Source organism: Mustela lutreola, chromosome 1 (assembly GCF_030435805.1).
Source record: "Mustela lutreola isolate mMusLut2 chromosome 1, mMusLut2.pri, whole genome shotgun sequence".
Classification (NCBI taxonomy): Eukaryota; Metazoa; Chordata; class Mammalia; order Carnivora; family Mustelidae; genus Mustela; species Mustela lutreola.
The window spans coordinates 289,446,840-289,473,702 of NC_081290.1; the positions used below are offsets into that span (position 1 = coordinate 289,446,840).

At 64.8% G+C, this 26,863-nt stretch overlaps 1 protein-coding gene across 7 annotated transcripts; it reads left to right on the top strand.

The window, feature by feature from the left end:
- Positions 1 to 25,680, top strand: CHID1 (chitinase domain containing 1). 7 transcript variants are annotated; one of them, XM_059151979.1, is made up of 13 exons: positions 1 to 131; positions 8,011 to 8,163; positions 8,689 to 8,838; positions 9,087 to 9,219; positions 9,882 to 9,926; positions 10,418 to 10,524; positions 10,842 to 10,903; positions 13,875 to 13,967; positions 17,156 to 17,257; positions 17,813 to 17,968; positions 25,004 to 25,084; positions 25,341 to 25,383; positions 25,501 to 25,680. In XM_059151979.1, the coding sequence occupies exons 2-13, from the start codon at positions 8,053 to 8,055 to the stop codon at positions 25,597 to 25,599; spliced, it is 1,182 nt and encodes a 393-aa protein (XP_059007962.1). In that variant the 5' UTR covers positions 1 to 131; positions 8,011 to 8,052; the 3' UTR covers positions 25,600 to 25,680. The 7 variants fall into 7 exon arrangements, 5 of the variants coding, with proteins under 5 accessions (XP_059007962.1, XP_059007940.1, XP_059007931.1 ...); XR_009348648.1 differs by lacking the exon at positions 1 to 131 and adding an exon at positions 148 to 303 and having other exon boundaries at positions 25,004 to 25,109; XM_059151948.1 differs by lacking the exon at positions 1 to 131 and adding an exon at positions 149 to 303.
- The last annotated feature ends 1,183 nt before the right edge of the window (positions 25,681 to 26,863 follow it).

A 26,863-nucleotide genomic window follows, 5' to 3' on the forward strand; every position in this document is an offset into this window, starting at 1 on the left:
GAGCTGCCTGTGGCCACGGGCACATCACGTGGGTCAGCGCTCCAGGCCTCTCTGGGAGGGCTGCAGAGGGTCAGCTGGCAGGAAATACGGGGAAGAGAAAGAAGGAAACAGGACTAGGAAGAGAGACCGAGGTTCGGTTCAGAAAGAAGCGTCTCGGCGGCGGAAATGGGGAAGCGAGCCAGGCCGCGCGCCCTGGGGCTGGAGGCGCAGAGCCGGCGGGACGGCAGTGCGGTTTTCTGCGGGAGACTGCCCGGAACAGCTAGGGATGGGGCGGGGGCGGCACGCAGAGTAAAACGCCTGGGGGTGAGGATCGCTGGCCTCGTCGTGCCCAGTCCCCGCGGTGCCCATTCCTCCTGACCGCGCTGGGCTGGAGGGGCTTCTGCCTGCCTCTGGGAGGGCTCCGGCCTGTGGGAGCGGCCGCCGGCCGCCGCAGACCCTCGAGGCAGGACGGAGCCCCGGGGCTCGGCTGGCGGGGGCGCTCGATGTCCCGGGGCCACACGGACGCTCTGCGGCGGAGGACTGGGCCGCGCTTACTCGGGGGCACGTGCGGGACGTCGGGGAGAGCCAGGAGGGAGGGTGGCCGCCAGAGGGGAAGGAGGGGCGCCGGGAGACGCGACTCCCGATGCTCACCGCGTGGGCGCCTCGCGGCAAGGCTGGGGCGCCAGCCCCCACCCCTACCCTCGCGGTCCCCTGCCCGGGCCCCGTCCCGGGCCCCCGGCCTCTGCGGGGGACCGGGTCCTGCATCAGACCCCGGCCCGGCCCCGCCCCCAGCCCCGCCTTACACCGGGGCCCCGCCCCCGGGCTTCGGCCCCGCCCCCGCCCCGGCGGGCCGTGCGCGGCGGCTGCGCTCCAACGTTCTGGGGCGGGACTTCCGGCAGCGCCTGCGAGCGTCTTCCGGCCGCGCGGGAGGCTGGTCCGGCCGGCCTCCGGTACCTGAAGGTGAGCCCCGCGGCGGGCGGCCGGGGAGGGGTCGGCCTCAGCTCCGCGCCGCGCAGTGGGCTCGCGGGGGACGCGTGTGCGAGCAGGAGGCGGGCGCGGGCGGGCGCGGGGGTGCGGGCGCGGGAGGCAGGACCTGCGGAGGAGACGAGTGTGCCAGCGCGCGGGGCGTGAGTGAGGTGGGCGTGAGCCGGAGCGCGCGGGTGCGAGCGCGCGGGTGTGTGCGCGCGGGTGTGTGCGTGCGGGGCCGGCGTGTGCGAGCGGGTGTGTGCGTGCGGGGCCGGCGTGTGCGAGCGGCTGTGAGCGAGTGTGAGGGAGCGTGCGGGGCCGGCGCGACGGGTGAGAGTGCGGGGCCCGGGAGAGAACGGGCGTGAGAGCCGGTTCGTGCCAAACGGTGTGGGAGTGAGCGCGCGACGGAGGGCGGCCAGCACCTTGGTGTGCCTGGGCTGCCGAGCCAGGCCGTGGTGGCCGCCCTGTCCCAGAGGCCACGCCGGGGTGCGGGGCAGGTGGCCCGTGCGGGTTGGGGGACGCCGGGTGGGTCCCTCTGCGTTCGGCCGCGCGCCTGGAAAGCCGTGGACGCTGCGCTCTGGAAGGTCACTGGGCCCTCGTCTGCGCAGAGCCAGGGGACAGCGGGTTGGTGGCAAAATGGGCCCCGAGCCCCCTGCGGCGTCCGGTGTCCGTGGCTGTGTCGGGGGCGTGTCGCACGGGGCCGCGCCGCAGCTTCACTCCGGGCCGGACGCTCTCCGCTCCCTGGCCCGGGCCTGGCACGCCGCACGGGGGGCACTGAGGGTCCCAGGGCCGTGCCCGTCCCGCCTCGCACGCTGCCCTGCCTGGCCAGAGCCGCTCGCCCGTCACGCGGGAGCGCGGTCGGCTCCGGGTCGCGTGCGGCCGAGACCGCGCGGGATGGACCGCGGCTTGCGGCGGAGCGGCCGGACTCTGTTGGCCAGACGGTGGCTCGGGTGCGCCGCGCGCTGGTGACACGCTCCGGGCACGGCGGCCAGCGTTTCTCACGCTGCGTCGGACAGAAGAGCCAGACGGGTCTGACGAGTAGAAGTCCAGTCCCTTTTTTTTTTAAGATTTTAGGTATTTATTTGACAGACGGAGATCACAGGTAGACAGAGAGCGTGGGGGTTGCAGGCTCCCGGCGAGCAGAGAGCCCGATGGGGCTGGATCCCAGGACCCTGAGATCATGACCCGCCCGAAGGTGGAGGCTTCACCCACTGAGCCACCCAGGCGCCCCCCCTTTTTTTTTGAAAGATGTATCCGTTTCGGGAGTGAGCCGGTGGCTGGCCGGACCAGGAGAGAAGCGCAGTCCCCGCCGGGCTCTGCGACCGGAGCCGAGAGCCGGCGCTGGACGCTGAGCCCGCGGAGCCACCCAGGCGCCCCTAGAAATCAGTTTCTTTAAAATGAGGCGAGGAAGATTCGCAGCGTTTCCCGAGCGGGGGCCGCTCTGGTGAGCGGCTTTCACGCGACACACGCCTGTGCACACGCACACCTGTTCCGGCCCGTGACACACCGCTCCTGTGGGTCTCACAGAGCGCTTGAAGGCTCCTGCGGTGACGTGCGGTCCTTGGTCCGCACACGCTGGCAGTCCTCCCAGGAGCTCGGGGTCCGCGGAACACGGGCTCTCCGTTGTTGGAGCAGATCGGAGACCCCTGCCTTCCAGGGCCCCTCTCGGGGACCCCAGGCCTGAGCTGGTCACTGACACCACACTCTGCGGGCCGTGCTGCCTGAGGGAGGTCACTGGTGTGCGTGGGGAGCTGCAGAGAGCACGGGAGAATTTGCCCTCAGGCCTCGGGAGGGATGGCCGTCCCGCGGTGCTAGCAGGTGCCTCCCCGCGGCTTAGCCACCCCCCCGCGCCCCCCCCCACACGTCCCAGCAGCTCACACAGTGTGTCCTCCCCACCACACGTCGGGCATTCGGTCTGGAAAGTGCGTGGCCGGTCAGGGAGAAGCCCAGCACTCACGCGCAGCGCACTCATGATACCATCGCGCCTCACACCGGGGCTGGCCGCTGGGCGCAGTCGGTGGCAGTGCCAGTCCAGGCCTTGCGCTCAGTCTGGCTCTTTCCGTTGCTGCCTCCACTGTATACAGAGCCGGGCAGGGTCCATCTCCTGCCCCGGACCAGCTCCGCTTCTATCCTTTCCTCCTTCCCCACGGTGTGAAATAGGTCAAGGGGCAGGTGAGCCATAGGCAGAGGGGTCTCTAGGTGGGCGGGCGGTGAGTGGGGCAGCCATCCGTGGACAGAGGACGTGGAGGCTACTGGGGCACACCCCAGGCTACTGTGGATTGCTTGAGGACCACCCTACCGCGTGGTTTCTCGTACTTTCCATACTCAGTGATCCAGACCTCCACTCTGGAGCCGAGCCAGAGACTCAGGTCATGGAGTGGGCCCGGGGGGGGTCTGGGGTCAAAGGTGGGGGTGCCCGGCAGAGTAGGCCCTACTCCTCACACTCACCGCCCCACTCCACGTGGCTCCTGCCGGCAGGTGCTCTTGTCCGTGGATGCACAGCTGTCCTCTCAGCTCCGCAGCCCCCCGTGCAAGCACCTGTGCTCAGGTGTCTTTCTGGCCTCCTGGTGGCCAGGCCTCCGAGAGTGAGCCCCTCACAGCTTGGCAGCCTTGGTGTTGGCCTAACCCAATGAGTTTTGGGCCACCTGCCCTCTGCTGTGGCCGAGCTGTGGTCACAAGATGGGAGGGGCAGGGACTGTTGTCCTTGATGATTCTGATGCCAGGGAGTGTCAGAAGAGGAGCTGCCGGGCGGGGCGGGGCCGCGGATAGCAGTCTGGGCCTGGGTCCTTGCTCCCGTCCCCACAGCCCCTTCAGAGTTGCCCTTGCGGCTGTGTCCCTTCTGTCCTCCTGTGAAGCCCTTGGGCCAGCCTTTTGTGCCTCCCTGCCTCTTGGGGAGGGACCTCCAGGGCTCCTCACCCTGGCCTCTGCTCTCCCGGGGCAAGTATGCCTTGCAGCTGCCCAGGGGGTGACGGCCCGAAGCCGTGCAGCCTGTGCTGCTCTGCCAAGGAAAGTCGCTGAAGAGGAGGGTCTGGGAGGAGGTGAACACAGGCTGCTGGCCAGGAGGTGAACAGGGGAGGGGATGGGGGGGGAGTGCTGCAGAAGGCCTGACTCTCCGCACATGACACGGCACGGTACACGGCACACCCTGCCGGGGGCTCTGGTGGCCCCATAGCCACTGCTCATCAGGAGGCTCTGCTGGCTCCCCGGGGCCTGTGGGGTCTCCTCTGCCTCTGCCACCAAGTGGCTCCTTAGCTGGTCTGGAGGGGGAGTCCAGCTGTGAGTCTCTGGACCCACACACTTGCACACCTCAGAGCCTCATTAAGACTACAACCAGCCTGGGCCTGCCTGTGACTCGACTGCCCTGGGAGTGAACCACGAGGAGGCAGAATGGCTGGGGGGTGGGGGGGGGGGGCAACAGAACCTGAAGGAACCACAGGCTCTTCAAAGGCCGGAACAGGAGAGCCAGAAAATACAGCTGAGCCAAAAAGATGCAGGGTTCTCCGCTGCTAGCTTCCTCCTTACTTTGTAGTATCGCCCTTTCTGTACTTTGCTCTGTGGGTGCGTGCACAGGAATTCTTAAATAAGACTGGGATCCTTTTGCATATGTGCGTTTCATAACATTTGCACCCACCAGTGCACTGTGCACCGAGCACCCCCGTACCTGTCCGGACTCCGCGTACGGAAGCGTGGGTTACCCTGTTGAGGCCGTGCCGTGATGCACAGAAGCGCAGGAGTCCCCCAGACTCTAATTGGTGAAAGGAAACGTATTGGAAAGTATATTTATGACTAGATTGTCATCCCAAAGGTGTGTGCAAATTTGGCGAGAGTTGTTGCTGCCCCAGGTCCACACTGTTAGCGCCGTCATCTCTGGTGCTCGCCAGCACTGGGTGTCCGCTCCTTCCTTCAATCGCTGGTGAAGCGGAGGTACTGTTTCTGGGGCTTAGTGCCTCTCTGTGTAGTCCAGGAGATCTCTGTATATTCCAGGGCGTCTCTGCCTATTCCAGAGGATCTCTGTGTGTTCCAGGGGATCTCTGCCTATGCCAGAGGATCTCTGCGTATTCCCAGGGATCTCTGTGTACTCCAGGGGATCTCTGCCTATTCCAGGGGATCTCTGTGTGTTCCAGGATGTCTCTGTGTATTCTGGGGGATCTCTGTGTGTTCCAGGGGATCTCTGTGTACTCCAGGGGATCTCCGCGTATTCCAGGGCGTCTCTGCCTAATCCAGGGGATCTCCGCATGTTCCGAGGGATCTCTGCCTATTCCAGAGCGTCTCTGCCTATTCCAGGGGATCTCTGTGTGTTCCAGGGGATCTCTGCCTATTCCAGAGGATCTCTGCGTATTCTGGGCCACCTCTCTGTAGTCCACGGGATCTCCACGTATTCCAGAGCGTCTCTGCCTAATCCAGGGGATCTCTGTGTGTTCCAGGATGTCTCTGCGTATTCTGGGGGATCTCTGCGTGTTCCAGGGGATCTCTGCATAGTCCAGGGGATCTCCTCGTATTCCAGGGCGTCTCTGCCTAATCCAGGGGATCTCCACGTGTTCCAGGGGATCTCTGCCTATTCCAGAGGATCTCTGCATATTCCAGGGGATCTCTGTGTGTACCAGGGGATCTCTGCCTATTGCAGAGCGTCTCTGCCTAATCCAGGGGATCTCTGTGTAATCCAGGAGATCTCTGCCTATTCCAGAGGATCTCTGTGTATTCCAGGGCGCCTCTCTGTAGTCCACAGGATCTCCACGTATTCCAGAGCGTCTCTGCCTAATCCAGGGGATCTCTGTGTAATCCAGGAGATCTCTGCCTATTCCGGAGGATCTCTGTGTATTCCAGGGCGCCTCTCTGTAGTCCACGGGATCTCCACGTATTCCAGAGCGTCTCTGCCTAATCCAGGGGATTTCTGTGTGTTCCAGGATGTCTCTGTGTATTCTGGGGGATCTCTGTGTGTTCCAGGGGATCTCCGCATAGTCCAGAGGATTTCCGTATATTCCAGGGCGTCTCTGTCTATTCCAGGGGATCTCTGCGTATTCCAGGGCATCTCTATGTATTCCAGGGGATCTCTGTGTGTTCTGGGGCATCTCTACCTATTCCAGGGTGTCTCTGTGTTACTGGCATCTCTGTGTCTGGGGCATGTATAACGTGGGGTACTTCTGCATTATGGGTCATCTCTATGTTACAATGTGTCTGTATTACACAGTATTTCTATTATGGGGTATCTGTATTGCAGGGTTTGCCTGGCTTTACAGGGTATCTGTGATTGCGTGTCTGTATGGGGTACCTGTGTGTTAGGGAGTTTGAGGTTCTGTGTAGTAAGAGGTATGACTGCACCTCTTTGTTTCCTATATTTTTGCAGTGGGGCATTTTTTTTATTGGAGTGTCTTTTTTCATTTTTGTATAAGATTTTATTTATTGATTTATTTGGCAGCGAGATAGTAGGCAGAGCGGCAGGCAGAGGGAAAGGGAGAAGCAGGCCTTCCATCAAGGAGGGAGCCCAGTATGGGGCTTGATCCCACGACCCTGGATTGTGATCCGTGCCGAAGGCAGCTGCTTAACTGACTGAGCCACCCAGGCGCCCCTTATTGGAGCCTCTTGTTCTTTTTATTTCTTTCTTTCTTTCTTTTTTTTTTTTTTTTAACATTTTATTTATTTATTTGACAGAGAGAGAGAGAGATCACAAGCAGGCAGAGAAGCAGGCAGAGAGAGAGGAGGAAGCAGGCTCCTCGCTGAGCAGAGAGCCCGATGCAGGGCTCGATCCCAGAACCCTGAGATCATGACCCGAGCTGAAGGCAGAGGCTTTAACCCACTGAGCCACCCAGGCACCCCTTATTCTTTTTTTTTTTTTTTAATAAATATTTTATTTATTTATTTGACAGAGACTGTGAGAGAGAGAACACAAGCAGGGGGAGTGGGAGAGGGAAACACAGACTTCCCGCCAAGCAGAGAGCCTGATGTGGGGCTCAATTCCAGGATGCCAGGATCATGACCTGAGCCAAAGGCAGACTCCCAGTGACTGAGCCCCCCCAGGCAATCCGACTCTTTTTCTTGATTTGTAAGAGTTCTTTGTTCATTATGGATAGATAATGGGTAGGAATGCTTTGTGAAGTACGTTCTAATTTTTTTTTTCTGGCTTATTCTTTAAATTTGCTTTTTTATTTCCTAAATTAAAGTGTCACTTTTTTATTTTTTAAAGATTTTATTTATTTATTTGACAGAGCGCGCACAAGCAGGGGGAGCGGCAGGCAGAGGGAGAGGTAGAATCAGGCCCCCCCCTGCCACCAGCAGGGAGTCCGATGCCCGGCTCGATACCAGGATCATGACCTGAGCCAAAGGTAGCTGCTTACCAACTGAGCCACCCAGGCGCCCTTAAAGTGTCACGTTTCTTTCTTTTTCTCTTTTTTTTCTTGCTTTCATAGGATTTTATTTATTTATTTGAGAAGAGAGCACAAGCGCGGGGGGGAGGGGCAGAGGGAAAGGGAGAAGCAAACCCCCCACCGAGCAGGGAGCCCAGCGCAAGGCTCGGTCCCAGGACCCTGAGAGCATGACCTGAACTGAAGGCAGAGGCTTTAGCGACTAAGCTGCCCAGGTGCCCCTAAAGTGTTACACTTCTGTGTAAGGAATTCTGTTGGCATGTTCTTCCCTAACCTCCCCGCCGCTGGCGGACTTGGGAGGGCCTTCTCCGCCTGAGCGTGCAGAAGAGGACACTCATACTTTCTTCGAGTCCTTCCTGTGGCTCCGCTGTTTTACGCTTAAGCCCTCCCGTAGCCTGGATTTCTTTGGGTTGGTGGGAGGCAGCCGCCGTTTTCGCAGATGGCACCCATGGTCAGGGCAGCCCGGAGGCAGCGGGGAAGGTTTGCAGATGAGCAGCAGGGAGGCCCCTTTCCGGGCATCTGAAGAACAAGGGGCCGAGCAGTGCCGGGGGCTGGGCAGGCTGCTCAGGCTAGCCCTGGGTGGGGCTCTGTCCCGGGACCAGTGCCCAGGCCAATGCCACAAGGACCCAGGCCCCATGAGGGGCTCATTTGGTAGAGGGGACACCGCACACTGCTGGTGGTCATGTGTGTTCTGCTGTCCCCGCAGCCCCCGGCCCCTGCGGTTGGAGCGCACTGTGGCGCTCCCGCCATGAGGACACTGCTCGGCGCGCTGTGGCTCGCTCTGGCCTGCAGCCCCGTCCGCACTACTCTGTCAAAGTCAGATGCCGGAAAGGCCGCCTCGAAGACGCTGCTGGAGAAGGTAGGCGTGTTCCGGAGGCTGGCTTCTTCCTGCCGCCTGGCGTCGTGTGTCGAGGCCTGTGATGCTGGACTCTGTGGGCCCAGAGCCTAGGGCCTTGGCCTCCTTGGGCGGCCGGCCGGTACTGCCCCAGGCTCTGACTGATGGCCTGAGGGGGAGCAGTTTCTGGCGACGGGGCTGAGGGTGTGCCGGCCCTCGCTAGCCCAGAGTCAGCCTTCACCCTGCCTCTGCGGCTTCCCGCGGCCGTGCTCTCATCCTGCGTTGTGGAGTTCTGTCACATGCGCGGCAGTCGGGGGATCCCTGGAGACACTCGCCACGCCTTTGTGCCATTTTGCTGGCATAGGAGAGTGAGTCCTTGGGACTGTCGGCTTGCTCAAGGGCGGGCCTTTCCCTGTGGGCTCCGGTCAGCGGCACCGTGTTGGTCGCAGGACACAGTGCCTGCCTGATCAGAGGACCGTTGCTCAAGGTCCTGTGGCCTGCCTGTGGTCGGCAGGCCCTGACCGCTTAGTCCTTTTGCTTTTATCTCAGACTCAGTTTTCAGAGAAGCCTGTCCAAGACCGGGGTCTGGTGGTGACAGACCTTAGGGCTGAGGATGTCGTTCTGGAGCATCGTAGCTACTGCTCAGCCAAGGCCCGGGAGAGGCACTTTGCCGGGGATGTCCTGGGCTACGTCACTCCAGTAAGCCGGGCCCTGGGGCGGGCAGGGAGGTTCCGAGGGCAAGGTGGCCACTGGAGTCCCCCTTCCAGGGCTGTGCCGTGCAGGGGCGTGGGGAAAGAATGACCGAACAAGTGACAGCCACCCGTGGGTTTTCCGGGGACTTGTCTTGCATGGCACAGGTGGGCCTGTGGTGTCCCGGTTCAGAGGTGTCTCTAGGGCCCTCTGTCCACAGCTACAAGCGCACTCACCTGTTCTCCATTTCCTGCCAGTGGAACAGCCATGGCTATGATGTTGCAAAGGTCTTCGGGGGCAAGTTCACACAGATCTCGCCCGTGTGGCTGCAGCTGAAGCGGCGGGGTCGGGAGATGTTCGAGGTCACGGGCCTTCATGACGTGGACCAAGGTTCTCACGTTGCTGCTCATCTGTGCTGGTCCTGAGGGCTCAGAGGGTGTGAGTGCATGTCCGCCTGTGTGAGTGTGAGGGTGTGACTGTGTGGGGCTGTGTGTATAGCTGAGTGTGTGTGCAGGAGCATGAGACTGTCGGCCCTTGGCCCAAACTCTGTCCCCTCTGGCGGTTTGTACGCAGGGTCCAGGGAGGAGGTGTCTGGGAGGGCCCAGCTGTCTTGGCGGCCCCCTCTGTGAGCACGCACCCAAGTCCACATAGCTGTTCCCCTCTGCAGTTTGAAGAGGGGAGGTGTTAGCTAGTTGTGGTGTTCCAAGACCTGAAGCCATCCCTTGATGCTGGACACAGGCTGGGCAGCACTGGGACCTGGCCCTCAGGCACCCTTTAGCTCCAAGAAACTGCCCCAGCCCCCTTGGAGGCCACCTTTGTCTAGATGTGGCCAGTGCCACCACTTTGTCTCGGGTGGCCCAGAGGTCTGACCTGCCCTGGCTGGTCCGCAGGGGGAGGAGAGGGGAGGGGAAGAGGAGGAGGGGCTAGGCCCACGGAGTCTCTCCTGCCGCCTCCCCTCTTCACGCCCGTTGCAGGTGCCCCGTGCTCTCTCCCTCGGGAGGGGCCGCGGCGTCCTGCGGCGCTGCTTTGACGCTCCTCTCCTCTTCCCACAGGGTGGATGCGAGCGGTCAGGAAGCAGGCCAAGGGCTTACGGATAGGTAAGTCCCGTGGGCCTGGGCTGTCAGGGCACCCAGCCCTTAAGCCACACGCTGTGAGGTAGAGGCCCTGGCAGGACCAGGCTGAGAGTGATGCCAGCCCTACCTGCCCAGTCCCGGGGCTCACAGCTGGCAAGGGTGTTCCCAGAGCACAGTGGGATTAGCGGGGTCTGGGGATTGGAGCAAGCGAACAGGTGACAGCTGCACAGGAGGGGCCAAGCCGGGTGGGGCCGGCTGGGGACTGATCCGGGTGGAGGACAGTCCGGAAGGAGCCAGGCAGTGAGGAGCTGGGAAGCTGGGGTCTGGGCATTCAGAAACTTGGCGTGTGCAGGGAGAGGGGGTCGGCATTACCCGATGCCCCCCCCCCCCCTCGCCAGGTCACATGGGTGCTCAGCTGTGTGGTCATTCTGCTGTGTGTGGTGGCCAGGGGCTACCCTGAGGACAGGGCCAGGTACAGAGGGGTCACTTTCCCTGTGTGGGTCTGTTCCCCCAAGTGCCCCGACTCCTGTTTGAGGACTGGACTCATGAGGACTTCCGGCATGTCTTGGACAGCGAGGACGAGATAGAAGAGCTTGGCAAGACCATGGTCCAGGTGGCCAAGGTGAGGCCTGGCACTGCATGGGCTTCCTCTTGGCCACAGAGGTCCTCTGGGCTAGGGAGGCCTCCCTTGGGAGATACCTGGCTGCCCACTGCCCTCCAGGCCCCCAGGGGTTGGGGTTGGAGAGACACATGCGTGAACAGGACACACGAGGCTGAGCCCTTCTGCTCCCGGCTCCTGTTGGGACCCCCACACTGCCCCCTTCAAAGAGGGGCTTTGGGGCCTGCCATGACCTCCCCGATGTGTGGTGGCGGCTCTGTGACCTTCCCACCCACCCCTCCGAGCTACTGGACCCTCTTCACCTGCCCTGTGCCTTTCAGAGCCAGCACTTTGACGGCTTCGTGGTGGAGGTCTGGAGCCAGCTGCTGAGCCAGAAGCACGTGTGAGTGGGCTGTGGGCTCTTCCTGGCCCCCCGGCGTCCTGGAGGAGGCTGAAGGAAGGACCGAGGGAGCACGGTCGTGGGGAGGGCCCTTGTCCTCCACCCCGGGCAGGGACGGCACCCCAGAAGCAGTCAGGGGCCAGCGTCGGGCCCTCACCCCGCTGCATGGATGGGGAAGGGGGCGTGCTAAGCGTCCCCCAGGGATGCCTGCCGGGGGGGATGCCTGTGGCAACGGCAAGGGTAGACTGGGACGTGAGCAGGAGCTCCTCTGCCGAGAAGAGGTCCGCAGAGTGCAGCTACGGAGTCATCCAGGGCGAGAGCAGCCGCCCAGGCCCGCAGGCTCTGCGTGCTCCCCTCGCAGTGGCACCCACACCGCCTGTGGCCAGAGTGACCAGCAGAGTGGGAATGGTCAGGTGTTGCCTGCAGTGGCCACCACCCATTTCCGTCAGGGTCATAGGGTCAGCCCCACAAAGGACGGGGGTTGTCGAGCTCTCCTGTGCGGGCCGCTTTGGATGTTTGCACAGCAGAGCAGTGGTGTGACCTGCACGGGGCCGGGGGCAGCAGAGGCTGGCGGCCAGCTACCCCTGGCTCTGGAACAGCCATCCCCTTGCTCTTCTGCCTGGAGAAGTCTCAGCTCAAAGCCTGAGCCGCTCCCCCACCTCGCTTCTCCCTAGCAGGGGGCCCTGGGCTCGGGCGGCCCTCCCTTTCTGCCCTGCAGCTGCCGGCCATTCTCTGCCCACTCCGGGGCGGTGTCGGAGTGCCGGTGGAAGGCGTGCTATTGGCTCTCGTCTCTGCCTAGGGCCCGGCAGGCCTGGGGGCTCCCTGCCCAGGGTTGGAGGAGCAGGCCTGGCTGGGCAGCTGTGGCTCCCGGCACACTTGGGCCCGAGTCCGTAGCCCTGGGAAGGCCCTGAGGCCCAGTTTGTGGGGGAGGGTGGGTAGAGATAACGTGAGCCAAGTTGAGGGGCTTCCCGTGTTTGTCGGCAGCCGGCAAAGGGCCGGTGTGCACGGGGTCCTGGCTCAGCCCAGAGACCCTCACCTCTCCTCCCAGGCAACAGCCCTGACAGGGTGACCTTGCAGAACCTTCTGGAGGTGGAGCTAGAGCCCTTTCCTTGCAGCTTCTCACCAGGCAGCTTGATTCTGCCCGCTCACTGCAGGGGTGGACACCTGAGCCGCAGCTAGGACGGAGCAGACACGTGTGACGGGCGGGCCAGCAGGGCGGGCGGGCCAGGTGGAGTGGGGCGGAGAGCAGCCGGTGGAGCAGATGGCTCGGGCCACGTTGCTACCTGGGAGCCATCTCCCAGGACGGGATGGGCCAGGCTGCAGTGAGGCATGATGGGAATAGTTCACGAGGCCGTCCCCACCTGTCACCGTCTTCGGGGCATCTGACGAGGTGTCCGAGGGCACCATTTCCTTCTGGAGAGGTCAGCCCGGAAAGGCAGTTGCGGGCAAATGCTGTGGGGCACATAGCCTGTGCGGTGTGGTGGGGACGACGGCACAGTGCTGCCTGGACGGCCTGGACTCCAGGGTCCGGCGTCCTCCGGCCTCCCTCCCACGCAAGTCCTCTGGGGAGGAGCAGGTGGTCTGAGCAGCTGGAGCAGGCAGGGCGGGCGCCAGCGAGTGGCCTGGTCCCCACCATGCGCGCCCAGGGCACACGGGTGACCCTGGATTCGCAGCTGGTGAGTGCCGCCCCTGGTGCACAATACCAGCCGTCCCTTCTCACAGAGATGCAGTCCCAGGGCCGTCCGGAAAGCTAGGAAAGCTGCTGACGGTGCTGACGGTGCTGTAGACACCGTGACAGCTGCTGGCAGCATGGGTGGGCACGTGCCCTGCAAGGTCCTGACCGGGGCCCAGGCTGCCTCGTTGCAGGAGAGACTCCCCCGCGCCAGGCCCCACTCCTGCTGAGCCACGCTCCCACGGTCGGTACCCAGCCCGTGCTCGTCCAGACAGCCGGGGCCGGACCTGGACCCTGCGCATGTTTGTGGGGCCTTGAGGTGGGCACTGGGCCCTGTGCCCTGGCTGTGCGAGGGTAGCCAGGACAACACCCCCCATCCCTGCCGGTGAGCATCCCGCTGCCCCAGCCCCTCTGATTGGCCCCGTGCGTGGGCACTGGACTCACTGTGCTCTGCAGACTGGGCCCAGGCCGGACAGCCCAGGAGCAGCTTGGCTGCCTGCCTGCAGGGCTCCTGGGTGCCTGTCCCTTGATGGTCCTTGCTGCATGACCTGAGGGGGTGGGGTGGAGCCGGGTTAGTTTCCATTCCACTGGCCATACCTGGTGTGCCTCTAGGGGCCAGAGGAGCCCATGACTGCAGCTCCCTCTGTCCCCCACCTGGTGGCCCACTTCCTATTGAGACATGTCCAGGCCCAAGTGGAGAGTCGCACCTGCTGCCCACCCACGGGTGTTCCTTCTGTGTGTCGCAGGGCCGAGGATACCCCCCACCCTAGGCCTGAGACAGACAGCTGTGTCTGGGTCTTCCAGGCTCGGGGATGGCCACAAGAAGGGACTGGGGAGTTGCGGCCAGTGCTCTGGGGCGCTGGGCTAGGACACCACCTCAGCACAAGGCCTGGTTGGTGCAGCTGCCCTTGCTTTTCCTGTCCCGAGGCACCTCGCAGGTGCTCTGTGACACCCAGTAGGTCAAGTGGTGTTTTGTGGCCTAGACTGACCCAGTCACCAGCAAGTCAGCACCCAGGACACCTGTAGGTCCTTCCTCACCCCTGGGCCAGGCTATGTGTCTGGGAGATATTCTGAGGGTGACCCTGAGCAAGGAAGGACAGGAACCAGCCACATTCTGAGCAGGCCCAGTTTGGGGGAGGGTGGCCCCTGCGGGAACTGCCAGGCCGCCTTGAGCGTCTGCATGGTGCAGGGCCACACTGGAGCCCTCCAGGATGCTAAGTGCCCATACAGGGGCGCCGGCCCCGTAGCAGGTCAGGCTCAGGCCCCTGGGCTTCCTGTCCCTGATCTCCGGGTTCTTCGCAGGGCTCTCATCCACATGCTCACCCACCTGGCCGAGGCCCTGCACCAGGCTCGGCTGCTGGCTGTCCTGGTCATCCCACCGGCGGTCGCACCCGGGTGAGTACCAAGCTTGCTGGGGGCAGGCCGCTCCTTCCTGGTCGGTGGCAGAGTGGGGTGGGTAGATGCCGTGGCGCTGGGGACCCGCGTCAGCCACTGCGGCATGTCCTTGCACAGCCGCAGCGGAAGGCTGCGCCCGTCCCCCAAGCATTGGGAGACGTTAGAGGTTCTTAAATTTGAAGGGCCACGTCTCTTAGACACTTCCACTCACTCTCAGGTGCAGTCCTAGACCTTCCCCACGACATAGGTCCTTGGGCGGTCAGGGCCATGTGGTCACCCGGCCTCCTTCCCCAGCCCAGCTCTTCACCCTTCTGGACCCCAGGGGACAGGGAGGCTGAGCAGGCCAGGCCCTAGTTGTAGGAGCCATGTCCCCTCTCCCCAGGACGTCACCTGGTGCCCGGCACCACGGATGCTCCAGCTCTGTCATGAGGACCGGGGCAGACCTGGGGTCCAGGGGCGTTGTTGGGGAGCTGGCCACAGAGGTCTGGGTGGGACCAGCTGGGGGCTCTGTTTGGCCTTTGCTAGCCTGGCGCCATGGCCCACAGGTACCTGCTGCTGTCCCACCGCTGGCCCGGGAGGAAGCAGCTGGCCCCCCATCGAGTGGCCACAGGGTGGTGTGCTGAGGGGGGGAGCCGCACGGGGGTGCCTTGGGGGCCTGGGATGTCCAGCCACGGTTCAGAGCCCAGCGGGCTCGCGGAAGCGCCAGTTGCCACACGGAGCCTGCAGGTCACTCCAGCGGCTACAATAGCTGCTCCCTGGGACAGCCCCGGCCTGGCCTTTGTGCCCCACAGTCCCCACCATGTGCCACCAGAGGCTGTGGGCTGCACCCCTGTGCCCTTTGCATGACTAGGGCAGCGCTCTGCTAGCAGAGTTTCCTCCCCGCGCTGTCAAGGTCCTCAGTCGACATCTGTGTCCCCAGGCCGGCAGCTCCCTCCTAGAGCGGGGCGGGCGCCGCTCAGCCCAGGAGGGAGCGCGGCCGGGGCCCCATCTGTCTGTCTGTCCTTCATGCTGCACGTACAGACGTCGGTGTGCATGTTGGTGAATGTGTGTGGGCTGCGCGTGTCCTGAGGCTCTGGTGGGGCCTGCTGCTCCCAGGGCAGGGGCTCTTGTGGCTGCCTGAGGATGGAGCTCAGGCTGGGCCTGGAAGAGGAGCTTTCCTCTGTGAAGGCCGAGGGACAGGCCCTCTAGAGCCTGTGGGCTTGGCTATAGCACTTGGTGCCCATTTCCCGGGTCTCTCAGATTCCGTGGGTGGCTCGGGGAGCAGAGCCGGCTTGGCTTTGTCATTGTTTACAGCCAGGAGCCACCCGTGGGATGGGTGCAGGGGGCACCGTCCTCAGAGGCAGGGCCGGAGTGCCCACCTGCGGCGCTCTCCACAGAGCCTAGCGGCTTCTGGCACGAGCACAGGGCAGGGGTGCGGAGGATGCGCTGGAGAGTCGGGGTGGTGACGGGTTAGCTGCCCCTCGGGGCCACCCCCCCTGGGCCTGGCCTGGAAGGGCAGGGGGACTGCGGTGGGGTGCATCCATGCCCAGGGGTTCTTACTCTGAGCTCCTGGCACCGAGGCAGGAAGTAGCCCGCCCCTCACTCTTCAGCCACCAAGGGCACATGTGCCATGCTAAGGCAGCTGAGGGGGGATCTTGGGCGGACCATGGCCAGTGTGGTCAGGGCTGAGGGTGGGGCTTTCAGCTGTGATGGGCGCCCCTCCTGGCCACCTGGGTGTGCACTGTCCCAGCTGTAACCAGCCCAGTGTTTCCCTGAGGCTCTGGCTGGTGGTGGCCCACAGGAGCTCATCCCGTGGACGTCAGGGACCCCATACACACTTGCTGACAGCTCCCCAGCAGGCCCAGCAAATCCCGCGTCCTGGCATTTTCTGTGGCAGGATGTCATCGTGTAGTGGGACGCCATCGTCCCGTTGTCCACCTCCCGAAGGCCTGCTAGTTCGGGCAGCCGTGCTGACTTCGAGCCCTGCCTGTGGGGTCGCAACCATGCCCCGTGGAGCTGCTACCCTAGAGCCGTCACTCATCTGTGAGCTCTGGTGGAGGAGGAGCCGAAGGCTTGGGTGGCCCCCAGGCCTGTGGGGAGCAGATAGGGAGAGTGTGGGCGGTGGCCCCTGCCTTACACACACCATCTCTCAGGTGCCCAGCAGGACTGTTGTGGGGGCCGCCCCGTGGCTAGTGGCAGAGCCCAGTGGCCACACACAGAACCTACACTGACCCCAAGGAGGACTGGGTGCCAGAGAGCTGGTCGGGGGTAGGACTTGGGGTTTACCACCAATAGGTGACCCCTCTCTGGTGTCTGGGGGCAGATAGAGGAGAAGGGGGGCAGCGTCGAGCCACAAGCATGCGGCCAGGGGGCCAGGGAGATGGGGCAGCGTCCTCCCGGGGGAAGAGATCGGTCGGCACCATGGGAAGTGGGGTCCCCTGGGGTGCCTGAGTGGCTCAGTGTGTTAAGCCTCTGCCTTCCCACAAGCCCCGCATCGGGCTCTCTGCTCAGCAAGGAGCCTGCTTCCTCCTGTCTCTCTGCCTGCCTCTCAGCCTGCTTGTGATCTCTGTCTGTCAAATAAATAAACTCTTCAAAAAAAAAATGGGGTCCCCAGCAGGTTGGGGTGACTGCAGCAGTGGGGCCGAGGGCAGACATGGCCGGTCAGGGTGACGGAGGAGGGAGGTCTCCGTGTGGGGTGAAGCAGGAGGGGCTGATGGCAGAGCGTTTGGGAGTCCTGGGGAGGGCAGCAGCTGTGGAGGCGCAGAGGCTGGGAGCTGCAGGAGGAAGTTAAGGGGAAGACAGACCCCAAGGGGGTGGCAGTGGCTGCAGGGCCCCACCCTGCCCAGGCCAGCCAGCTCGGTGAGCAGGAGGAACCGTCTGGACGGGAGGCAGGGAGGGCCAGGACGGAGAGAAAGGAGCCTTTGCGTGAACGCCAGCACTCGGCTCGATCTGGTGGCCTTCTCAGCCCATCCCTGCTCTTGGAGTGTGGCCCTGACTTGGCTGTGGGCTGGACCCTTGAACTGAGTGACAAGTCACTTTCCAGGGAAAGTGACCTGCAGCCCTCCGCCAGTGGAGGAAGGAAGGGGCGTGGTCTGGGAGCCCCCGCAGCCGGCTTGCTCGGGCCTTGGGTGGGCTCAGGTGCCCGCTGGAGGTGGGGCTGGCTGGGCTGTGGGCGATGGGCAGTGGAGGACGCGTGGCTCTTGTCGCAGGACCGAGCAGCGGGGCGCGTTCACACACAAGGAGTTTGAGCAGCTGGCCCCGGTGCTGGATGGCTTCAGCCTCATGACCTACGACTACCCCACAGCACAGCAGTGAGTGTGTGCGCCAAGGGCCCCATGGGTTCTGTGCCTTGGGACAGAGATGCTCACTTCTGGGGCCTGGACACTGGACAGGCAGAGGGGGCAAGGCCTGGGTGGCCAGCAGCGTGTGTGGGGCCGTGCTGCTGTCAGCTCTCGTCTCCAGGGACGCAGGGGGCCTGCTCCCTTTTCCTCTGAAGCCCACAGTTGCCTCTGCACTGAGCAGCCTTCACATTCTCGGGGCATGTGAGGGGAGAGGACAGCTCTCATGGGAACACCGTCGTGGGGTGTCCATCTGTGCCAGCATAGTGGCCGCTGGCACTGGGCCTGCCTTGTTGCTAAGGAGAAGCTGCTCCTCTGGGTGGGGTCCCTGCCCCCAAGGGAGCCCGGGGCACGGGCGGAGTCACGGTGCTGTCCACCCGGAGGCCTGGGTCCAGCTGGAAGGTGCTGCCTGCTGTCTGCTGCCTTCCTTCCCCCCGTGCAGCCCGCGGCGCCAGCCTGGGGTGCCCACAGGACGTGGCGGGAGGCCTCTGCCTGCGGCTGAAACCCGCTCCTCCCTCGCTCCCACAGGCCTGGCCCCAATGCACCATTGTCCTGGGTTCGAGCCTGCGTCCAGGTCCTGGACCCCAAGTCCAAGTGGCGCAGCAAGATCCTCCTGGGGCTCAACCTCTATGGCATGGACTACGCAGCCTCCAGGGACACACGCGAGCCTGTCATCGGGACCAGGTGAGCCCAGCGTCCCCATGATGTGGCACAACCCTCATTCCTGTGGGTCTGCGAGTCTCCCGGGGGTGGTGGCTTAGAGCTGGGGAGGGGCCGGGCAGGGTCTGAGCCTGTCGGGTTGGGGGGCACTGTCCTAGCACTGCCGCCAGGACACCCCTTGACCCCTTGAGGTGGCGCCCCGTCCGCAGGCAGGCAGACCGCCTGCCCAGTGCGAGAGGCAGGCAGGCCTGGCCCAGGAGGCCCTCCGTTCGGGCGCACACCCACTCCGTGTGGGGTCGTCTCCTGCCCAGGGCCCCCTCGTGGCTCTTCCCTCCCTTCTGCTGGTGGCAATTCTGTCAGCCTCATCCGGCGCTGGTTGTTTGGAAGGTGCTTCTCCTGGGCGTGTGGCCCCAGGCTGTCTCGTCCCTGTCTTCCTGCCACAGCTGTCCGGCGACACGGCGCCAGGCACACTTTGGTGGCCTTCCTGTCACATGTTTTCCTTTCTGTGTTTTGCACTCGGTTTGCGTTGAGTTTTGGGACCCGTGTGTTTATACTTTTAATGAAATTTGGAAAAATGTTGGCCAGTTTCTTCCAATTCTTTTTTCTGTCCCGTTTTTCCTCTTCTTCGGGCTCTCAAATCCGTGCGTCAGGTCAGTCGTCCCCGCTCGCTGGCACGCGCGGCGTTTCCTCTCTCGCTCGGTGTTCACTGGTGTTCCGTGCCCGTGGCTCGCGTGCTGTCCCCTCGCTGCCTTTCCCGCTCCCGTGCTGTGGGGCTCACGTCCAGAGGTCCGTGCTGGGTGGCCGGCCGGGTCCCCCGCTCCTCGCACGTGTGGGCTTGGCTGCAGCAGCCACGCTCGGAGTCCGGCTGCCCCGGGTCCGCTCTGCCGGCGCTCCTCTCCCGTGCTCCTGGCTGGCCGTTGCCCTGCGGACCTGTGCTCCTGGGGTGGACTCTTCATTTGAGGCGTCGGGACGCCGTGCGGGCTGGCCGCTCTTCAGGAGCGCCGTCCCGTCGGCGCGGACGGGGTCCGCACGCTGCGGCCTGGGGGCCTGCCTGTCGCGCCTGGAGTCCGCGCGCTGCGGCCTGGGGGCCTGCCTGTCGCGCCTGGGGTCCTTGCCGGCACTTTCTCTGTGGGTCACCTGCAGGCCTGCCTCGGCCAGGGACCCGGCGTGTCATCCTGGGCCGGGGGCTGACTGCTCAGTGTGCTGCCCCACCAGGCCTGTGTACGCCTGTCCGGACCTGTTGTCCGTGGAGACCCTCCAGCAGTTTCCGGGGGCGGAAGCTGTTCGGTTGGCCCTCGGCTAGACTCGCGTTCTGAGGGGCTGCTCCTAGCCACCTACCCTGGTTGGAGCAGGGGGGGCTTCCCTGTTTCCTCCAGGCCCCTCCTGCTCTGAGGGCTTGGCTTCCAGGACAAGGAAGAATGCCCGTGGGGGGGCGCACGACCACCTCTCACTTCGGCTGTCCCTTCCTTTGGGGGGACATCAGGATCTGCTCTGCTCTGTGGCGGGGACAGGCTGGTGGTGGCCTCACCAGGACCACGTCCTGTGTCTGCACAGCTGATGCTGGGGTCCAGTGCAGGCCTGTAGTGCCCACCCCTCACCTGCCCCTGGCGCCGGGCGCACTCCGTCTGAACGAGGACCTGCCCCTCTCTGCTGGGAAGGGCCTGGGGAGGTGGCGTGGCGGAAACAGCAGGAGCCGGGACAAGAGGCCAAGGGCTGGCTCCTCAGCTGCTGGGGGCTGAGGTGGCGCCTGGCCAGTTGGCAGGGACGCCGCCCCATCTCCCCGAGGCAGACTGCGGTTCTCGGCACCGGGCCGCCCCGTCCCCGAGAGCTCCCCGCTCCTCTTCATCTGTCCTGGCCAGGGCTGCTCTGTGCTCCTCCTGCGCTGCCCCTCCCCCATGGCAGCCCCGCACTGATGGGATTGCTGAGAAAGTTCTAGAAGTACTGCTGGGGCCCCTGCTCTGCCTGGTGTCCCTGACCCAGGTGCCCGGCTCATGGAGGCAGTGGCAGAGCCATGTCCAGAGCTTGGGCTCCCAGCACCAGCCCCCAGGCCTTCAGGGAGCCTCGCAACCCTGTGTACCGACCAGGCGACTGGGCGTAGGATCCTGCATGTGAGGCCAGAGGGCCCCAGTGCCCCCTGCCTACCCCTGCTCCAGCCTCGGGCTCTGCTGGCCCAGGTCTGTGCAGCCAGGAGGCGGAAGCCCTGTGGTGCTCAGGCCGCCTGCACTCCCGTACCAACACTGCAGACCCTCACTGTCCCCAGTCCCAGAGACTGGAAGTCCCAGAGGCAGGAGCTGGCAGGATGCCCACCCCCGCCCCCGAGGCCTCTCTCCTCGGGTGCGGATGGCCGTGCTCTCCCTGGGTCCTCATGAGTCGTCCCTCCGTGCAGGTCTGTGTCCTGATCCCCTCTTCCTGTAAGGACCCCAGTCACATGGGATCAGGGCCACCCCAGGGACCCCGTGTCCCCTCCAGCACCTCTGTGGAGGCTGCAGCTCCAGATGCGGCCCCATCCTGGGGTGCTGGGGGTCAGGGCTCCAGCATGGGGATCTGGGGGACGCAGTTCATCCCTGCCACCACCTCTGGGGGGAGAGTCACCGTATTCACTTGGGGTGGGCCCACAGTAGTACGTGGCGTGGATCCTCAGGCTTGTTAACCCCCAGTCTAGCCGTGAGTCCCACACCCACCACCTGCCCTCAGACTTGCGGGACTTCTGGCTGCCCCCCCATCCTGCTCCTCACCCCCTTCGGAGATGTCCCCCACTCGGGCTGCAGCCCACTCCCCTGCGGGCAGGAGGCCGAGGAGAGGACGGCATGGCTCCAGCCTGAGGGCAGTGGGTTGGTGGGAGGCTGGTCTGCGGGCCCAGAGGATAGGGCTGGGCCGTGTGTCCGGGATAAACACGGGCGGCCCTGTCCAGTCAGGCAGGAGGCCACCACCCAGCCTCCGCGTCCCCCGGCGAGCAGATGGCAGCTCAGCAGGGCCTCCCGTGTGTCAGAGTGGGCACAGTGCTGAGCTGGCAGGGCAGCGGCCCTTGCATCTCAAGGGCACGTGGAGGTCAAGCCGCCTGTCCCACTTCAGCCCTGACTTTTGGGTGTGTCCCATAGAGAGGGGCTGAGGGACCTTGGGTGGCGGTGACAGGCCTGTGGCCAGCAGGCAGGGGCAATACTGTCGCCTCTGGGCATTGGGTGCTGACCGACCTGAGGATTTTGAAGCAGGCAAGGGGTCACGTCTGCTTCTCGGGAGGGCCGTGGCGGCAGGCTACCCCAGAGTCCCCTCCACCCCAGGCCTCTGCCTGCCTCACTTTAGAATGGGGCCAGGCCTGGTGCCCTGAGACCAGGCAAGAGACTGTGGTCCTGCTGGTGGCTCCCGGGTCCTCCTCGTCCCCCTCCCCCGTTTCTCCCCTTGTCCCCTCACAGCCCCCGGGTGATCACAGGCTGCAGGGCAGAGGGGCTGATGCCGCAGGCTTTACCTGGTCTTTTATCTGCCTGTGTGGTGGGATCCAGGTGGATAAAAGTGTCCTTCGTCCCCAGGGATGTTTGAGGGAAGGAGCAGGTGCCCCCAGGGGGCCCACCTCCTGCTTCACTTCCCCCTCCCCTGGGAGTCCCCCTCTGGATCAGGGCCGCACCCTCCACGGTGGGCAGGAGAGGCCATGGTGGGGGGAGTGCCTGGGGGACTGGCTTCTGAGCCCTGTGAGGAGCCCCCAGGGTCCCAGGAAGGGCTTCTCACTGGTCCAGTGGCAAACAGGGCTGCAGTTCCAACAAGGGACCCTTGAGCCCCAGATGAGGTGTGGAGGGGCAGACACATGGCCCTCAGTGTGGTCACTCCCCACAGCCCCCCATGCGGTCAGATTCACGTTTAGGGGGCCTTTGCCAAAGCGGGGTCTCAAGCAGAGCATGTTCCTGGCACAGCACCTTCTCTAGGCCTCGCGGCGCGGTGAGCTGGCCCGGTGGAAGGCACACGGGGCTGCTGGGGATCAGGAGTGGTGTCCCCTGCCTCCGCAACAGGGGAGTCGAGCCTAGGGAGGGCATCACATCCCCCACCCCAGGTCAGTCTGGGGTGAGAGCTACAGTCCAGACAAGGACCGCAGCTCCTGGTGAGAACAAAGGGCACAGAGTGGGGTGATGGCGGCTGGCCCCCCCAGTGTGGGCTGAGCACTCTCCCCACACCCGCATGAGCCCCTCTGCACCTGAGTGCCTCCCACCGATGTAACAGCAACAGGGAGCTGCTCCTCGGGCCCCTGTGGGTCTGTCTCCACCTCCTTTGCCCACAGCCTGATTCTTCCGGGCAGTCCTCCTGGCCTGCGAAGGGGCCTGACCTGGGTGCCCCTCTCAGGACCACACCTCTTTGATCTGGGAGCCACATGTTAGAGCTCAGCTCAGCAAGGCTCTGGATTGAGGCGGGGGGGGCGGGGGGGGCGGGGGGGGCGGGGGGGCCCTGGTCAGGCACCCTAGAAAGGCAGTTCACCAGGAGACACACTCTGGCCAGTCCCCGCAGGAACCTGCAGTGATGCACCCTGTTCCCCACGCAGCTGATGATGGGCCAGATGTGGGGTGCTGGGGGGCCCCGCAGTCACTCAGGCTCACCAGCTCTGCACCAGGAGCAGCCGGGGCAGCCTGTTTCAGGGTCGTCTGCCATCCCTGTCTTGGCCTCTCCGACGCTGAGCCCTGGGTGCATTGCAGCAGGTGTCCCCAGTCCCTTCCAGGGAGTGTGGGACCAGCCACTTCACCATCTGCTCGGCCCCAGACAGAGCCAGGAGCCTGTGGTGGGGCAGGAGGCCAGCTCCCTCAGGCTTGGCCTGTGGCCTCCTGGCCTCTGCCAGCCGGACCTGGGTTCTGTGACTGCCAAGGGAGCCTCAGGGACCGTGGTCTGCAGTGCCTGAGCGACCCTCCCAACTTACTAGTCTCTGCTGGCCACCCCCAGACAACACACAGGCCTGTCATGACCATGGCCAGGCTCCTCTGTGTGGCCTGGTCAGTCTCCAGCTTTGGGGATTCTGGGCAGCTGTGAAGCCCCCAGAGGTGGTGTGGGTCTAGGTACTGATCTGTAGAGCCCCGTGCCTGCCAAGTCCTGCCCAAGAGGCCGTCCTGCTTCGCTGGCGGGCCGAGATGTTCCGTAGGGCCTAGCCAGCCCCACGAGATCCCCCGCACCAGTCCAGGTGGACACCTGTTCTGAAGCTCTGGGGCCTGCAGCCCCCACCCGGCGGGGCCTCTCCTGCCCCTGCCCGGGGATCCCTCCAGGACCCCAGGGAAAGGCAGCCCCAGCTGGACCACAGCCAGATGGGTCCCTAACGGGCAGGTCGTACTTGGCAGTCTCCTTGAGATCCAGGGCTCCAGAGCGTCTCGGGCACTCAGGGGCTTGGGGATGGACACTTCCCGGCAAGGCCAGTCCGTGTGGCCTGACAGCAGTGCTGGGAATCAATCCCACTCCTCCTGGTCAAGGACAGCAGGTCTGTGCAAAGGCCCCATGGGCGGGGAGCTGTAGGGTGGAGCTCGCAGGCAGGCTGCTGGGTCCCCATCGCCATGCCCCATCTCACTCCAGCAGCCCCTGGGCGACCTCCCTGGGCTGCTTCTTGGGTCTGAGTTCCTGGGGCCCTGGGCCTTGCTTTGGTCTTCGTCACCCTTTCTTTTGCTGGGTCCTGCTGCCCAGCAGCCTGCTCTCGTCTTGGTCCTGGGCCTCCTCGTGCACCTTGCTTGGAGGGTGCCCATCCTCACGGCCTGGCTCCCCGGATGCCTTCTGCTGTGCCCTGCCCATGAGGGGCAGCCCTGGGGGGGCTCCGCTGCCTGTCAGGGGGCCCTGCAGGCCAGGGTCCTCCTGTCACCCAAGACGTGACTGGCCCGGAACCCACTGAACTTCTAGCGTGGGCCTACATCAGGGAGACCCTGCGCTCCCCACCCCCAGCCTGAGAAGACTCACACGACCTTTGGGGAGGTGGGGTCGGGACCGCTCCGAGGGGGCTCCGGGTCGGCAGGGCCTGGGGTGCGGTGGCTCTGGCTGCGGCAGGACCGGCAACAAGGAGAGGCCACTGGGCGTGTGAATTCTGTCCTCGGTGTTTGTCAGGCCCTGGGCCCCCTGGCCAGTGGGAGGTCAGGAATCTGGGCTGGCGGGGACCTGAGGTCGGGGTGCGGGCAGGTCCGCAGGCCAGCTCGGCCGCGGTCCAGCATGGACGGCTTAGACTTGGCCCAGCCTGTCGCGTGCCTCCGGTCTCGTGGGGGCAGGGGTCCCAGCGCGGCGTGCAGGGGGACCTCAGGCCCTGCCACAGCAGGTGAGAAGCCACAGGCTAGTTTCCTTCGGAGCTGCGGGGCTCCTGCACCCTTCTCCCCTCCCTGGCTGGGGCGGGTCTGCACACGCGCATCCTGATTCGGTCTGGCCTCGTGGTACTTTCCAATCTGAGGCCTTGCCTCGGCAGGGGAGGCGTCCTTCACACCCACAGACTCGGCGAGGCCAAGCCCGCCAGGCAGGCCCGTTCGGTGCCTCCATCTGTGTGGCTGGCACCTGCGATTCCATAGTTTCCTCACCCAAAGAGAAGCCCTGAGCCCCCTTAGCAGCAGTGCCCTGGACGACTGGTGAGCACAGCCGCGTTCTCCTGTGACACTCAGCAGTCCCACGAGCGCCAGCTCTGCCCCCAAACGCACATGCCCTCACTCTGTGCACACGGACACTCGTGGGGCAGATCGAGGACACAGCCGGAGGCCCAGTCGGGACGCCCAGCGCCTGGGTGCCGTCGCACACTTGCCGCGCAGCCCCAGGTGCCGCCGGGCCCGGGCCCGCATCTCAGCAGCCGTCAGTCGCCATCTCGTCCTTCCCCTGCCCCCGAGGGAGGACTCGGCCCCCAGCCCACGCGGGCCCAGGGCTGCGGGTCCCAGGCGCTGTCCTGGGCTCCCGTGTCAGGGGTGCACACGTGACCCTCCCACAGTGGGGGTGCTGCGGGCGCTGCCTACACCGACCGGGGTTGTAGCCGCCGCATCCTGCTGCCTGCCTGTGACAGCCCCAGCTGGCGTGGCCCCTTCAGGTGTCCGGACGGTCTCCAGGACGCCCACACCCATGCCGCGCCCCCCCCCCCCCCAGGTACATCCAGATGCTGAAGGACCACAGGCCCCGGATCACATGGGACAGCCAGGCAGCAGAGCATTTCTTCGAGTACAAGAAGTGAGTGTCCGGCTGGAGACCCTAGGTGAGGGGTGCGCCTGCCCAGGCTGGCCAAGGGCTCCGGGGCCAGCAGCCTGAGCACCGCCTCCCGAGGGCTGCGTGGCCCGAGCAGTGGGACCCGTGGAGGGCCCTTCCCTGCGGGATGCAGAGACCTCTGCTGGAAGGGGAGGCGGGGCCGGCTCCCCCTTCCCCTGGGGATGGAGGTGGTGGGAGGAGCAGAGGCCGCAGGAGGCCCAAGGCCCATCTTCTTTTGCAGAAGCCGAGGTGGGAGGCACGTGGTCTTCTACCCAACTCTGAAGGTATGCGTGGGCCGGCCTTGATGCTGGGGGTGGGCAGCAGGTGTAGCCCCTCCCACAATGACCCTTGCCCTCAGCGAGGAGGCGGGGAGGCCTGGCTGACGCTCCCTGTGGTGGCAGTCTGTGCAGGCGCGGCTGGAGCTGGCCCGGGAGCTGGGCGTCGGCGTGTCCATGTGGGAGCTGGGCCAGGGCCTGGACTACTTCTACGACCTGCTCTAGGCCTGGCCGTGAGCAGACGTAGGCTTCCCCAGCGACACAGTGACCGGTTCACACGCGAAATACAGACTCTTCTCGGTTTTCCGTTCGGTGTCTGCTGCAGTCCTCGAGTGGTGGCCGAGGGGTCCTGGGAGCCAGGCCTCTTCGCCGGCGGTGTGCGGAGGGGCCGTCCTGCCGGTGCTGCCCAGAGGATACGGGCCCCTCCCACGCAGCCCTCACTGCGGCCGGGCCGGCTCTCTCCACTGTGGACCCCCGGGCTGTGCTGAGGGGGCTCGGCCTCTCACTGCCCATACCAGCCGGGTGAGCTCGGCAAGGGTGTGGGGGCCGCTGGACAAAGCCCAGCGCAGAGCAGCTGTTCCTGTCCCACAGAAGGACCCCGGTGGGCCCCTGGGTGCCAGTGGGCTGGGCGGTTGTCGGGTCTGCCCGCAGGTGTAGCCAGGCTCCCGGAATGAAACCGCAGGAGAGACTCTGGGACTGCCTGTAGCCAAAGACAGCTGGCCCCTGCCCCCACAGCCCCCCAGCTAGAAGGGCTGCTGGCCCCTGCTCCCCAGCCGCTGGGCTCGGTGGCCCATGGGCTCCAAGCAGCACAGCCCCCTCGGTAAGCAGGCCCGGCCAGGGCCCGGTGCTGTCCACAGGGCCAGAGTCCTGCCGGGCCAGACCCGACTGACCGGGCAGGCGCTGTATGGGAACTTGGGGCTTCCATGCTGCAAGTGTGGGGGCAGAGGCCGTGCTCCCTGCTCTCCTGCTGTGGGACATGAAGCAGGAAGGGCTCTGAGGGGCAGCCAGTGCCCTGGTGGAGTGGCCCCACAGAGGAACCCCGTAGTTCTGAGAGGGACGGGCCCTGCCAAGTGCCCAGATTCCTAACCCAGCAGACTTGCTGGGGGGCGGGGGCAGGGCAGCCTGCTGCTAGGGCAGATGAGGAGTCTGGGCCCGCGCAGAGGGACGGAGAGAGCGTGGCAGGGGGAGCGGAGCTGTCGTGGGGAGTCCGTGTGCACACCTGTGGGGGCGTGTGTGTGCTGCTCAAGCACGCGTGTGCATGTATGTTCGCATGTATGCCCGTCTGCTTTGAGGGTCGGCTTGTGGTTCCCCGAGTCCCCACACCAGCGCCCCCGGCAGTGGGCAGGAGCAGAGCAGGGAACTGTGGGCACAGGCCGGCATCCCCTTGACCCGGCTTCAGAGGCCCGGGCAGGAGGGGAGCCCGGAGGCCATGGTGCCAGGGCTGGGGTGCCAGGCTCTGGGAGGTCTCAAGTCTGTTCTGGAGCTGGGG